This window comes from Tyto alba, unplaced genomic scaffold, assembly GCF_018691265.1.
Source record: "Tyto alba isolate M040663 unplaced genomic scaffold, T.alba_DEE_v4.0 Super-Scaffold_28, whole genome shotgun sequence".
NCBI lineage: Eukaryota > Metazoa > Chordata > Aves > Strigiformes > Tytonidae > Tyto > Tyto alba.
Window position 1 is genome coordinate 18,883,690 of NW_024881302.1, and position 15,117 is coordinate 18,898,806.

At 58.2% G+C, this 15,117-nt stretch overlaps 1 protein-coding gene across 1 annotated transcript; it reads left to right on the forward strand.

The window, feature by feature from the left end:
* Positions 1–4,998: 4,998 nt before the first annotated feature.
* Positions 4,999–6,401, forward strand: LOC116964398 (noggin-2-like). Its single transcript, XM_033003960.2, has one exon. The coding sequence runs from the start codon at positions 5,540–5,542 to the stop codon at positions 6,176–6,178; it is 639 nt and encodes a 212-aa protein (XP_032859851.2). The 5' UTR covers positions 4,999–5,539; the 3' UTR covers positions 6,179–6,401.
* The last annotated feature ends 8,716 nt before the right edge of the window (positions 6,402–15,117 follow it).

Below are 15,117 nucleotides of genomic sequence, written 5' to 3' on the forward strand. Positions count from 1 at the left end.
GGCACATCTGAGCTTGCTGCAGGCTAAGTGCTGAGCTCCCAGGAGCACGGCTATGAGGTCCCACCGGGGTGCTGTTAGCTTGGCTTCTCAGAGGAGACCTTTGCCAGATGCTCCTCCACGGCCCCACTGGGGAAGGGCAGCACTGGGCAGCCGAGGTGGGTTTTTCAGGGCTGGTGGCCCATGGCTATGGAGGAGGGAGCTGGGGGTGAAAAGGGCAGATACCAAGCCAGCATGGATTTAAGCCCCTAAAGCAGAATGTGGCTGGGGCCACCTTTCTTACCATACCATTTCTCTTCCCATCCTATTCCTGCTCCCATCCTGATGGAATGGGAAGAGAAACCTGTGAGCTGGTGAATAACTTCATTAATAAAGGGACTACTGAAATGCTTACGGAAATTAAGTACGTCTATGATGAAAATTAGAAAAACTCCATGTGTTTGGGTGTCCCTGTGTCCCATTTGATCCTTTTGGTGACATTTCTGCCCCAGGGGAATTTGGCCAGCTAGAGACACCCGAGTCCTGCCCCTGACCTCTGCTGCAGAGGTGTGTGCCGAGTCATGGCCAGCCCTGGGCAGCTGCCTGGGCTTTGCTCTCCCTCTCCTTCACCAGGTTTTGGGGCCAGTCAGCTGCTCTCAGCCTCTGAATTCCTCCTGCTGACAGCAGACTGCAGGAACTGGTGAGCCCATGAGCTGCTGCAGGAGGCTGCTCCACGGACCCCTGCCAACTGCTTGCCATGGCATACTGTGTGAACCGCTCCTTTAGACACACCGAGGAGAGCAGGGTAATGTATTTCTACTGGAAAAAACAAACACATATCTCTAATGAAATCCTGGTGCACCGTCAATTAATCTTTTTTTTTGGGGGGGGAGGGGGTTCCTTATGTGAAAATTAAGTCTTTGTCTTGTCAGACCCAAGCCTTTCCTCATACTTGCCATGCCACCCCATCAACATTATTTCTCATGCATAAAGAGAGCCTGGAAAACTTAAGCAAAGAGGAAGCAACAGAAAAACCCAAAAGAGGCAAAGGGCATTCCTTCCCTTCCCTTCCCTTCCCTTCCCTTCCCTTCCCTTCCCTTCCCTTCCCTTCCCTTCCCTTCCCTTCCCTTCCCTTCCCTTCCCTTCCCTTCCCTTCCCTTCCCTTCCCTTCCCTTCCCTTCCCTTCCCTTCCCTTCCCTTCCCTTCCCTTCCCTTCCCTTCCCTTCCCTTCCCTTCCCTTCCCTTCCCTTCCCTTCCCTTCCCTTCCCTTCCCTTCCCTTCCCTTCCCTTCCCTTCCCTTCCCTTCCCTTCCCTTCCCTTCCCTTCCCTTCCCTTCCCTTCCCTTCCCTTCCCTTCCCTTCCCTTCCCTTCCCTTCCCTTCCCTTCCCTTCCCTTCCCTTCCCTTCCCTTCCCTTCCCTTCCCTTCCCTTCCCTCATTTTTAGATTTCCAAGCCTGGGCTTCCCGCTCTCCTGGTTTGGGCAAGAGGCTTTTTCATGGTTTAAGGTATGGATTTGAAGTTTTTGTGCCTACAGCTGAAGGAATAGGAATGACTTTGTAACAAGCACAATTTTGTTCTGTATCTTTACCCCTGGCTTTGACTTAAATTAGTGCTGCCTGAAACAAGCTAAAAGATAAAAAAAAACTTTGTCAGATGAAAACTGTGTTGCTAAGACAGTACCACTGATGTTTTGCTGCTACTAGGAATTTTCTTGCTTGTGGAGCCTTCCACAAGTAAGCACCACCTAAGTTTCAAATGTGAAACAGAAAGCCCCTTTTTCTTTTGTCACAAATGATTTCAGGTCTTCTTTAGGTGGTAAAGGATGCCAGATGAGGGAAAGAAGCAAAAAATAAGCAGTTTGCAACCATTTTACCCTTCAGAAGCTGCCTTTAACATCACATATTTCTTCTTACATGGAATTATTTTGATAAGGATTTTCTGTATGTGATATGTACCCTTTCCAACTTTAAATCCTTTAATTAAGGTCTAAATTGTGAGTTGGGCTGTGTGCCTGCAGGGAGCAGTAAGAGGGAAGGTATATGAATGCACAGTACTGCTTGGCCTCTTAGTTCACGCATGGAGCCATAAATAGGATTTTGCCTGAGTGCCTCTGGTCCCAAAGAGAAGAGAATGGGAAGGGGTTGGAGAAGAAGCCTTTGGCTGTCGTGGTGGACCCCACGGGCAGAATTAAGAATTAAATTTCCCGCCTGGGGCCTTGTCTTTATTTCCGCACCCACCTACCCCTCCCTTCAAAAGTTGAGAACACCGAGTGAAATGCTTCACGCTGGCTAGCACAAGAGCACAGCAATTAGCCCACTGCAGGCTGTCTGCTAGAAATGCTGGGTGGGTCTCCCAACGCCCCTGCAGACCTTGGTGCCTTTCCTGCGCTGCCCCTGGGATGCGCCAAGCACCGCTTTCCAGGGATGTCGCCTCCAAAAGGGGAAACCCTCTCCAGCCCACCCTGGAGAGCCTCTCCTCTCCCATGGGGGACCTGTCACAGTGACGTGAGAATGCCCAGAGCAAAGCCATCTTCGCCTGGCGTGGAATGATTAAGAAGCATGTTTATAAAGTCCAGGAGACAGCTGAAGGAGTTAAGTTACTTGAGTGCTTTGGGATCCTTCAGGATGAAAAATGCTGTATACATGTCGGATTTTATTATTACAATTACAGTCAGATGTTAATCCCCTCACCGGGATTTACTAAGGCAGCAGTGCCAACAGCAGTACATCTCGCTGAGTAATTGCTCTGTTCCTGACTCTTGGGTGTCTCTGCCCTGAGCTGCTTCTTGTTACTGTGTTTGCTTTAATTCTGACACTGCTGAGAGACCTGCGCTTTCCCACCCAGCAGCAAGCAAAGGCAGAGTGCACATCTGCCTGCACACCGAGGGCTGACTTTGGTTCAAGCATTGCATGTGTATTGAAGTCAGGATCTTGGTAATGAGAATGTTTCACTGATAATATTCAGTATTGAAGGATAATGATACCCATCTCTTTTACAAATACTTTTGAGAGCGAATGATAAAAGAGCCAGGGAACAGCACTATTCCTCCATGACTCTAATTTCAGAGTGCATGTGAGCCAAATGAGTGAAGAAGAGCTCAGAGTTCAGCAAACCAAGCTGGGATCACGATAGCAGAAATACACAGCAAGGGAAGAAAGGCTGGATACATTTAAACCATGCGCTTTAATCCTGGGTACTGTAAATAACCAGGGCGCACTGTGACAGGCTCCCGAGCCGGCCCGCGGCAGCTTTGTCTCCCTGAAGTCTAAGGGACGCTCTGACTTTATGCAGACTCAGGGCTGGATATTCAACCTTACCATTTTTGGGGGGTTTGTTTTCTTTTCCTGTCTGAACCCAACATTTGGCGTTTCTGAGATGACGAAGAGACAGAAGCCTGGGGTAAATGCTCCGCTTATTCATTCGCTGGGCGAAGCCACCTCCGCGCACGCTCAGGGTGCAGCGGTGAGGTGCTCCTGGCCGGGCGGCTGTTTGCAGCCCTTCACTTTGCTTGGTGGGTCGTATGCACATCGCAGTGAGGAACTGGCCCCGCCATCTGCCTCCTGCCCCACGCGCCCTGCCTTGGCCCCAGTGGGTAGCTGGTTATCTCATGCCTTCGGGAGAGTGACTGGCATGGGCAGGAATGTTCTTACACACTGTCAGCCTGGAGGAACCAGCTGTGTGTCCAATTTCTGGATATGGTTCAAGTGTGAGCTCAGTGCTGAGCAATGTGGAGGTAAAGGAGGTGAGAAGGGTTTGGGTTTTCACTGTGTTGACGCACACCAGGCTCCCAGAACTCTGTGCCACAAATGTCATGGGTCCAGCTCTCCGCCAAGAGATTTAGCCCCACACTACTGACAAGGGGTTGGAGAAAGAGCCACTGATTTAACCTGGCTTTCTATCCCACTGCTGAGGGGTGAGGGAACACTTCCCCTCGAGCAAGGGTGATGCTCCTGGAAGGCTGCAGCCTCCCTTGCAGAGGGTGCCGAGATGCTGATGCTGGGGTGCATCCGGCCGTTACACCCTGGTGTGCTGCCCCCAGGGTCCTGCCCAGGAGGGGCTGTGGGGGCACCGCGCCCTACTCGTCTTTTAGCTCCTCATGAAGCCGGAAGATGGCTTTGGAGGTGATGTGGGCTCTCGTGGAGGAGCAGCCGCGGAGCAGCTGTGGAAAGCAGAGGCGGAGCAAGGGCCCAGCTACCCAGGAGGTCTGAGCCGGTGCCCGGGCGCCGGCAGGGGATGCCCAGGCCAAGCAAGGGCTCCTTGGTTTGGGGGTCCCCGCTGCGACCCCAGCGCCGTGCCCAGGGCTGGGGCCACGTCCCCTGCGCGCGGGGCCGCGCTGCGCCCGCGGGCGGCGGCGGCGGGACCCGGGGGCGGCGCGCGCGCGGGCGCGGCTGTCACTCAGCTGGGCGCGCGGCGAAAGTGACAGCGGGGGCGGGGCGGCCGCGCGCCGGGGCGCGTATTTAACTTGGGCGGCGAGCGGCGGCGCGGCAGAGCGCGGCGGGCGGGCGGGCGGCGCGGAGGGGTGCGCTGCGCTGCGCTACGCGGCCGGGCTGCACGGCACCGCATCGGACTGCACCGAGCCGAGCCCCGCCGAGCCGGGCCGCAACGCGCCGAGCCGGCAGCGCCAGGGCGCGGAGCAGGGGAGGGAGGCGCGGAGCTGCGGCTGGATGCGCGGAGCGCGGCGGGGCCGACCGGGCCCCCGGAGCAGCGGCGGCAGCATGGGGCGCCGGGGTTGCTGAGCGGCGGGCCGAGCCCGACCTCCGCCGAGGAGCCGCGCGGAGCGGCGGCCGTCGCCAGGGACCGCGCCGGGAGCCGGTGCCGGGGACACCCCCTCACCCCCCACCCCCCCACCCCCCCCCCGCCACGCCGAGGATGCCCCGGGGGGCCGCGGGCCGCCCCAGCCGCTCGCCATGAGGAGGAGCCCGGCCGGGCAGCGGGCGCTGCCGCCGCCGCCCGCCGCCGCCGCCGCCTGAGCCCCGCGCCCCGGCGGTGCCCGCGCAGGGGCCGCCCGAGCGGGCCGCGGCGCCGTGACCCTCCTCCCCGCCCCCTCGCCCGGCTATAAAGGAGGGTTTTATTCTCGGGCTCCGGTCTCACGCCAAACCCTGTCACACCGTCTAGACGAGCTGTCGTGGGGCTCGGCCCAGCTGTCACCATGGCGATGGAGACGAGTCCGCTGTGAATTTTGGGGGGGGGGAGCGAGCGAGAGCGGCGGCGGAGGAGGAGGAGGAGGAAGGCTCGGCCGCCGCCGTGCCCTGCCCTGCCCCGCCGCCGCCCGTGGGGGGGAGGCACGGACCCCCCGGCGCTCTCGGCCGCGGCTGGAGCCGGCCCGGCGGGGAGCCCCGGGGAGCCAGCGGCCGCGGGCGCGGAGCGAGCCTCAGATGCGTCTGTCACACAACCCCGGCCGAGCTATTTAAAGTAACGGGCCTCGCCGGACTTTTGTCTCTGCCTATTTATGAGTCCCCGGGAGCTGTCAGGCGCCGCCGGGCAGCGCTAGGAGCCGAGCCCGCCGCGCCAGCCCCGCGGGGAAGCCAGCGCCGAGCCGGGGCCGGCGGGGGCCCGCCCGGAGCATGACGGCGATCCGGGCGCTCCTGCTCTGCTCCTGCCTGGGGCTGCTGCGCCCGGGGGCCGGGCAGCCCTTCCTGCGGCTGCGACCCTCGCCCAGCGACAACCTGCCCGTCAAAGACATCGTGGAGCACCCGGATCCCGAGTACGACCCCAAGGAGCAGGACCTGGACGAGAGGACTCTGAGGAAGAAGCTGGGCAGCCATTTCGACCCCGGCTTCATGGCCGTGGCCGTGCCGGGGCCGGCCAACGCCTCGGGCGCCGAGGCGGCGGCGGGGCGGGGGCGGGCGGCGCTGCCCGCCGAGCTGCGGCGGCTGGAGCTGGGGCCGCCCCACGGCCCGCGCTTGCGGGTGGGCAAGAAGGCGCGGCGGAAGGTGCTGCAGTGGCTCTGGGCGTACACCTACTGCCCCGTGCTCTACACCTGGAAGGACCTGGGCGTCCGCTTCTGGCCCCGCTACATCAAGGAGGGCAACTGCTTCGCCGAGAAGTCCTGCTCGCTGCCCGAGGGCATGTTCTGCAAGCCCGTCAAGTCGGTCACCAAGACGTTCCTGCGCTGGCACTGCCAGGGCTGGTCCAGCCAGAAGTACTGCACCTGGATCCCCGTGCAGTACCCGCTCATCTCCGAGTGCAAGTGCTCCTGCTAGCCTCCCCCGGCCCCTTGCACTGCCGCCTTCTGTCGTCTGGATGATTTCGGGGGGGTGGGGGAGGGGGTGTTTGGCGCTTTTTTTTTTTTTTTTTTTTTTTTTTTCCCACACCCACCCCCCACCCCCCCCCCAGCGCGGGGTGAGGGAAGAGGAACCGTTTTTGGGGTGGCTTTTTGGGGTGTTTTTTTTTTTTTTTCGTTTGTTTGTTTTGTGATTTTTTGTTTTTTTGGTTTTTTTTTTTTTTTTTTTTTGTGGGGGGGGTGGATTTATATTAATGTTATTTTATTTGAAAGGGGAAAAGCGAACCCAGGAACTGCAGGGCAGGCCAAAGGCACAGTAAAGCACTACAATCAGATGTCTATTTTTATACATATATAGCCTTCTAACAAAAGGAAAATAAAAAAGTAAAAAAGAAAAAAAAAAAAAGAAAAAAAAAATACCAGCCGTGTAAATAGAGAGATTTTAAAGGAAAGGGGGGAAATCGCAGCTGTTTTTTATTATAATAATTATTATTGTTATTATTATTATTTTAAAGACATAGGACCACATTTTAAACCAATCCCCACAGAACCCGAGCACTTCCCTGCTGAAGGGAAGGGCAGAAATTTCCTGTAAAGATGATTTTATCAAAAGGAGAAGGGGAGGGGAGGTTAAATAAAAAAAAAATAAATAAAAAAAAAAAAAAAAAAAAGGAAGAACGGCAGCATCCCCGAAGATGGTTGTTTCTGTGTGCTGTATTATTTTTTTTTTTTTTGTCTTCTTCAGACCTTGTCACTGATGTTTGAACTAATTTGCAAAGCTCTCTAGGGATTTTTTTTTTTTAACTGTATAACAATTAATTAAGGAGGAAATTTTAAAGAAAAGTACAAATCTATGAAAGAGTGGAATCGTTTTGTTGTGTGGGAATGCATATAGTCGTGTAGAGATGTTAAAAGGAAATTTTCTCTGTACAGTTTATTTATTTTTAACGTTTGTGTATAGGAAAAAAAGCTAGAGATTATGCCAGAAACTATTGGAAATGTTTACTTGAATATTCCTTTAAAAACATATCAATGTAAATATGAGCTATCACTGATCAAAACATTTTTAGCAATAAACTCTATCTTTGAAGAAAAACCCCATGCTGCACCCCAGCTGCCTGGGAGACCGGCGGAGACTTGAATTCTTGCTCGGAGCAGGTGATGAGTAAAGGGCTTTGGCTGGGCCACGCTGGTGTAAATCGCGAGACAGCCTGAAGGTTGGGAGAGCTCCACCAGTTTATGCCTCTCCGGGATGTCGCTCTAGGTTTTCTTTGCGTATGTAACCTGTTGGGGAGGAGAAAAAAAAAAAAAAAAAAAAAAAAAAAAAAGATGGGTGAGAAATGGCTCGTAGCACTTAAAAGAGGTGCAGTGTCTTGGATGGAAGGTGTCATGCAAAGTCCCGGGGAGATTCCTGCTTCGTGTCGCCTGTCCTGGGCTCCCGCATGCTCTGTGGCTCTTTGGATTTGGCTCTCCCGCTGGCAGAGGAAGCGGTCGAGGTTACCGCCCCAGCCATCAAAGCGCCTGACACAGCTTGGCAGCCCCGTGTGTGTCAGAACAAATGTTTTTTCTCAGCTGCCGCCACTAGCGCAGGAGGGAAGGATGGAGACGAGCCCTGTGCCCAGCCCTGCCGCCGCGACAGAGCCCCGAGGCTGGCATTTCTCCCCCGCAGCGCAGCCGGGTGCGTGCTGGGGTCAGGAAGAAGCGCGTCGCCCTTGTGGGCCAGGGGCTGGTGGGACCCCCCCCCCCCCCCCAACTCCCCCACTGGAGCTCGTGGAGCCAGGGCGAGCGAGGGAGAGACACGGTGGCTCTGCGCGGGCAGGCTGCCGGCAGCCGGGCCGGCTGGGGAGGAGCCCGGCGCTGGTGAGCGAGGGCACTGGCAGTGCAAGCCCGCTGCCGACGGAGATCCGTCTGTCTGTCGTAGGGCTTGGAGCGGGGCCCTGATGGGCTGCCAGGCCGTGTCGTCGTCCGTCATCCCCCCCCCCCCCCCCCCCAACATGCTCCGCGTGGGCTGATGGTGCTGGAGGGGAAGGTCTGGCCGTTCCCTCCGGTGTCTGAAAAGCGCTCAGCATCCCCCAAGGAACAAACTGCTGCTGAAGGCCCTTGCCAGCGAGGAGCCGTGCCCTGCCAAGCCATCTGCGGAGCAGCGGGGAGACCCCGGCCCCCCTCCAGCTCAGCATGCAGCGGAGGAGAGGGGCGTGATACCGAGCCCACAGGGAGGCACCGGGACCCTCTGAAGGGTCTGGCTCGCATCCTTCCATCTTCCTCCGAGGGGACTGCGGGCCGGTGAGCCCCACTGGAGCAGGCCTGCGGAGCCCGGAGATCGTGGGCAGACTGAGGCTGAAACAAGGAGAGAGCTTTTCTAATGGGCACGGTGAGGATGAGGCGAGAGGGACGGCGACATCCAGCAGCCAATGTCCCTGCCGAGCCCGCCGACCATCCTTCTGGCCCCGCACGAGGAGGCAGGTTGGCCTTTCCACACGTTCGTCAGCGAGGGACTGAAGAAGGGGGGGGGACGCAGAGGGCAGGGTGGAAAAGAGACCTTGGTGAAGGCAATGTGCAAAACATCAGGGGCATTTGGGAGAGGAAGGGGAAAGCTCATTTTGCAAGAGGAACAACATCTGTGGTGTGGGGGCCGAACATCTGTAGGAGGGAGCATGGGGGGAGGGCATTCTGGGAAAATATTTCTGACATAATCCCAACAGTATCTGGTGTGTTGGGATTTGGTTACAAATGGCCCTCTAACGTCTTTGTGCGTTTTGTTCTGCTGGTTCCAGGGGCACACAGAGACCCCTGCTTTGTGCTAACCTGGGAAATAAACCATTCGCTGGGCTCAATGGCTGAGTTCAGTTGCACAGGGAAGGGCGGGTGGGAACGGGGAAGGCGAGATTTGTGTGAACTCCAGCAAAAAACAGCCTAAAAGCCTCCGTGCCATGTGCTGGAGGGAGGAGGGGGGCTGCCTCTGTCTCTGGGGAGAACTCTGTGGTCCCGCTTAGGATGATGGCTTCTCTGGAGGCAAAAGCGTGAGAGCGGAGAGCTGAGGTGCTCGGCGCGGGCAGGGGCTGGGGAGAAGAGGGCAGCCCCGCGGGGTGCACGCCAGCTCGCCGGGTCCTGCCTCGCCGACCCGCTGCGGCGCTGGTGTCCAGTCACCTCGTGCCGATGCGTGGTCGTCACCTCGTGCCGATGCGTGGTGGTCACCTCGTGCCGATGCGTGGTCGTCACCTCGTGCCGATGCGTGGTGGTCACCTCGTGCCGAGGAGCCTCCTGCTCGGCTGCCCCAGGAGACGATGAGTCGGACGTGTGACGGCCGGGGCCGTGGGCGTGATGGCTTGCCTCGTCTGCTGAGCCTCAAAGGAACGAGAGACAAAGGGGAACAAGCCTGGTGCTTTGGTGCGGTTATTTCATTGTCTCCCCAAGCTGCTTGTGATTAAGGGACAAGCTGGGAGGGGGGTGGGGGGGTGGGCAGAAAGGGGCAGAACAGGCAGAACCCACATAGCCCTGAGATGCAGTGGGTGCCAACTTCTGAAGACATGGGTCTTTCCCCCTGTGCTCTGGGGTGGTGGCCCAGGAGACGGGCTCGGCGCTCTGAGGGTGGGTGGCATCCTCTAGGTTGGGTCACACTTGTCATCACGTTGGCAAGAGACATGCATGGCTGCGGCCACACACTGACAGGCATGGGCACGCCTGCTCCTGGGCACCCAGCCGGTCCCTTCGTTCACCCAGTATTTACAGGGGGGGCTGCGTACATGCCCTGTGAAGCCACAGTGAGCCACACGCTTTGCAGTCTCCCTTCTCTGCCCTCAGTCTCGGGGCTTAAGCAGGAGGTGGTTCGGCTGTTTAACCCCTTCTTCCTTCGGGCAGGGCAGAGCGGACGTAGCAGAGGAGGCTCCACGGGACCTGGTGGCTGCAGGCACACATCCGTGGGCACAACTGGGAGGCAAAGGCGGCTTTCCCCTCCACAGGCAGTGCTGGCCAGAGCTCGCCTGCTCTGACACCACATGCTGGGCTGGGGCAGCTCCCTCGGCTGGATCATGTCCGGATCTCTTCCTTGTAGTCCCTACAAAGCCAAGCCCGGAGCAGAGAGCCCTGCTCTTAGGTCCGCAGAGGTCTCCGTCTCTTCCTTGTGCACCTCAAAGCCCTCCTGTCACCTGGTGAATTGCTCCCCCTCACACAAAGCCCAGATTTCGATGATCTTGTTTGTCTTGGGAGAGTGTGTGAGCTCAGGATGGCTTCTGACATTTGACTCGGTGGCATGGAGGCACTTTTCCATTTGCCTTTCACATCCCAGTTTGGCTTTGCCATCAGGAGCAGGTTAACCCTTTTGTCTCTGTCGCCAAAGGGTATTTCATCTCCCTTTTCCTGTGCCGCCTTGCCCCCTTTAGCTCAGGTCCCCTCAGCTAAGGCTGGTCTCCAGGAACGCGGTTTGTGTCGGTGCGCTGGCTCTGCCAGGGTGACCCAGATTCACCGGGCCAAAGCTCGCAGATGCCTAATGCCAGCTCTTGAGATATCTGACTCAGGCCCGGGTGATGATCTAAGCCCATCACTCATTGTTCCTAGAAAGGCAGACGAATGGTCGGGAGGCAGTTACTGGCCTCCTCAAACTTTCAAGCTCAGGCTAAACTGGGACTTTACTCAGTGTGCAACACTGTGTTTGTCTCTTCCCCCAGCATGAGCATTTGCTGTCACTCGCCTTTGCAGCCTAGCATGGCCACCAGCAGCTGGCAGGGAAAGCCAGTCTCCCTGCACACCCGGCTTGGTCCACTACAAGGTCCCTGGTGAGCCCATCCTGCTGACCAGGAACTCCAGGTGAGCCGGACCTGCTTTCTCCAGGTACTCCCAGCTCCCTGTTTGTCACCACAACGAAAAACATGCAACAACGCTGAGGTTAACTGGTACAGGCGAGGGTGGACCGTGCTGCAGGCATGCCCCGCGGGGTGGGCAGAGGTGGGCTCCTGTCTCGCCATCTCCCCTGGGCTGCTGGATGCAAGGGTGGAGGGGAGGGGTCTGCTTCCTCTGTGCAAGACCCACCTCAGGTTCCCTTTCTCTCTGCTCCTTTGCAGTTCTCCTTAGCTGCCTATGTCTCCATGTATAGTAAACCCTACCACATGTCCAGTCACTGCCAGTCCCTCTCCAGCACGTGCGTGAGGGAACGCAGGGAGTATCTAGGGCTTTACTCACTGTCACTCCAAAGGTGTCAGATGGACTGCTGGTTCATCTGCAAAAAAACGAGCCTGAGCCTCCCTCCCCCCTCAGTGATTTAAAACAAACAGCAGCACCATCCAGGAGACACGCTTGCTCTTCGGCATTAGCTGTTTGGTATTCTGCTTAAAAATGTCAGACACCCTGTCAAGGAGAAGGGACCACATCATGTGGCACCGGGGAGCCCAATCAGAGAGGCAGCGCCACAAAGAGCAAATCACGACTAGCTGGGAGGCAGCACTCACAAGCTGACCATTGGCTAAAATGGCTCTTTCAGGCAGCCGGTGAATGAATCCATTCACAAAAAAAAAGCAGGACTAGTTTGCAAACAGCAAAACAGGCTACATATTTTTTTTTTTTTTTGCGCTGGATGAGTCTGCCAGGGAGACACCCAAGCCCTGAAGCAGATGTGTGGGATGTGGCTGGTGCAACCATGCCCAAGCCCAGCATAGGTGCAGTGAATTCGGAAAGACCGATTCCACCTCTCTCAGTTGGCAGGCCCCACCATTCCTCCCAAGGAGGTTCAATGTCCTGCCCAGAGAATCTCGGCCTCCTGCCATACTCTCTGGAGTGGGACGCAGAACACTGAGGGCCCACGGATCACTGTACAGGTAGGGGTCCCTGCCCTCCAACATCACACAGATGTCCCGGAAAAGGGAGAGGAGCTTTTACAGAAGCCCATGGTCCCAGAGATACAACAGAGTGTATGATGCAAAAGGGTCCTCCTTGGGTCTGGAAGCTGGGATTGAAGGATGTTACTTTGTGTAACTGGCAGATCTGGGACGTGGTTGCTCACAGAGGGCCTCACTAGGTCAGCCATGTCATGTGCCTTGTCACCAGCAAACATGGACCTTGGAAACCAGTTATGTCCCCATGCTGGAGAGCTGAGAGCAAAGTGACCAGCCAAGCTCACTGGCCATTCTCAACAGTTAAGATCTGGACTTTTCCCCCCAGGGAAGTCTTACAAGCTACTACAAAAAGCTGGGGCTTTGGAGCCAGTGCTGCCAGAGCTGCTGGGGGTCCCCAGTGAGGGCCCTGGAGCTCCCAGGACGGTGACCCCCCCCGCAGAGCAGCAGCGTGCCCAGCACGCAGCATGCTGCAGCTCCTCCGTCTCAGTGTTGGCCACAGTGGAGACAGCCTTTGGGAAGGTAGCAGGAGGCAGAGCTGAGCAGCAGGAATGCTGAGAAGGGAAGTAAGGGCTGCATCTCTGGGTGCCAGGGCAGGACAGCCTTTGGAGAGCAGGCTCTGAGTCTGGGGTGGGTAAAGAGAACAACGGTGCCGGAGAAGGAGAGCTCATTGCCATGGACGCTGGCTCACTCTGAGGGATCACGTACAGGTGTTTAAGTTCATAGCCTTCGTGGAAGGTTGCACAAGAGCCATCAGAGCCCCTCTGAGGATGGCTGTGTCCTCAAGCGTTGTCTGGTCTGCTTCCACCCCATTTACTGCCAAAAGACGCTTTCTCTCCAGGAGACAGTACTAAAAAAGGACTGAGCCTCCAGCCTTGTTTCAGTTTATCTTCTTTACTGGGACAAGGACTGTATTTTATCCTGGAGCTGAGATTAAGCACTGAGCTGGACTCGGTGTTCCGTTCTTTGACCGTATTTTAGGAAAGAGCCTACTTTTGCCTCCTCCCTTCCCACCGGGAACTGCAGCCAACAATCCCGTTGGGCACTTCTTCGAGCCGGAGAAGGCAGCATGCAGGTCAACGCGTAGCCGTGAAGTTGGACTTTGCCGCTAGTAGTGAGGATGTTGGTGAAGGTGCGTGTAGCGTTTCTTGTGGTACCCACCAGGAGCCCTTGGCTGAGCTGTATCAGAGGTGCCTTCAGCCCCGGCTGCCCAGTGGCCACTGAACCGGGCCACGCTGTGGCTTCTCGCTGGGAGCACTGGGGCTCTGCCTCCTCCCAGACACAGCTATGGAGGTGGTCCCAGCGTGGGCTGGGTGACCCCAAAGCAGGCGGAGGTACCCCCAGCTGGGTGCGGACAGAGCCCTGATGTCAGTGCCGTGGCACGCTGCTGGGCGCTGGGGGGGTGGGTGACCCCCGGCTGGGCGCGCCGGGGTGGGCCTGGGGGGCAGTGGCCGAGGGGTCTGTGGCGGGGCGCAGGCACTCTTTGGGCCCCAGAGAGGCTGGGTCCCTCGGGGTGCAGCCCCACTCCGGTGCCGGGGCTCTCAGGGGTGCACCCCGGGGTTGGGTGGGGGGGGGGGGGGGGCGGTGCGTGTGCGCTGCCCGCGGGCCCCTCTTCTTCCCGCTCCCGCCTCCTCGGCGCCGGGGCGGGGCCAGGGCGGGGAGGGGCGGGGCCGGGGAGCGGAGGGGCGGGGCCCACTCGGGGGCGGGCTCCGCCGGCTCCGGGAGCCGGGGAGAGGGCGCCACCTGGCGGCCGCGCGGGGCCAGGCGTGCCCCGCCCCGCCCCTCGCCCCCCCCCCCGCCCCCCGTTCGCCCCCCCCCCGCCCCCCGTTCGCCCCCCCCCGCCCCCCGTTCGCCCCCTCCCCGTTCGCCCCCCCCCGCCCCCCCCGAGCGATGCGGCGGGCTCCCCAGCGCTACGGCTGCGCCCGGTCTCGGGCAGCTCCTCCCCACATCGTCGCCGCACCGTGGGCAGGGCCCCGTGTCGCGCCGCGCGGGGCTGCCCTCGGTGCCTTGTGGCCCTTCCCGCTCTTGGGGGGGGCCCACAGCTGAGCCCCCCCCCCCCCCCCCCCCCGCCCCCGGGGCTCACGGCCACGGGGAGCTGGGAGCAACCGGCCTTGGGCCCCGCGCGGCCGGAGGGGAGCGGCCGGCGGCGGGGACGCGCCGGAGCCTTTGCCGAGCGGTGCGGGACGGGAGCTCGTCCCGTCGCGGGGGCCGTGTTCTCCCGTGGAGCGGCCGTGGGCCCTCGGGGTTCGAAGCCCTGAGCCCGGGTCGGACACGCTGCAGTTCTCCGCGAAGCCCAGTGCTCGCCGGCCACCGCTGACCCTGGAGGACCTGCAAGGCCACCCCGGCGTGGCATGAGCCACCCCACTCCGGTGGCCACGGTGGCCGCGGTGGCAGCCACTGGCCAGCAAAGAGACCCAACAAGTCTAAAGCCCTCCACGGCTTTCCTCAGGGCTGGAGTGAATTTGTTCTTCACGAGGAACTTCAGCATGCCTTGAGTATAATAAAGGCTTCCCATGAGGACTGCGTAAGCAGCCCTCCGTCCTCCCGGAGGGAGTGGTGGAAGAAGCACAACCAAAGATACCCTGCCTAGAAGAAAGGAGATATCCTCCACGAGTGCTCTGAGTGAAGTGGGATTCATCTCAGCCCCTCCATCTCTGTTGCCTACACGCTGAGCGTCTGTACGCAGTTGTTGTCCTGGTCCAGGTCCAGCCCCGTTGTCCAGCTCAGTTACTTCAATAAGCCTTCAAATTGCTTAACAAATACCACACAAATGTTTAAACCCTGAGAATTTGTACTCTGGTCTCAAAGTGTGATTTATCTTCATCTATGCCTGCAAGATTTATCAGCCCCAATTAAGGGAATGGCTGCCCCCTTTAAAGTGTGGTTCTAGTCAGAAAAACCAACTGGAGTCTCCTCTCAGTGAGTAGGACACATGGCCAAACCAGAAAGGAAAAATTGAGAAATGTTTTTCTAAAAAAATCCTTGTGTTTTTTGGTCAAAATTTTTGAACCGTGGATGAATTTAGAAACATTCGACCAACTCTGTAGTGAGCCAGGAGTCAGGAAAGGAATCGTGAAAATTCACCCAGGTTTTTTCT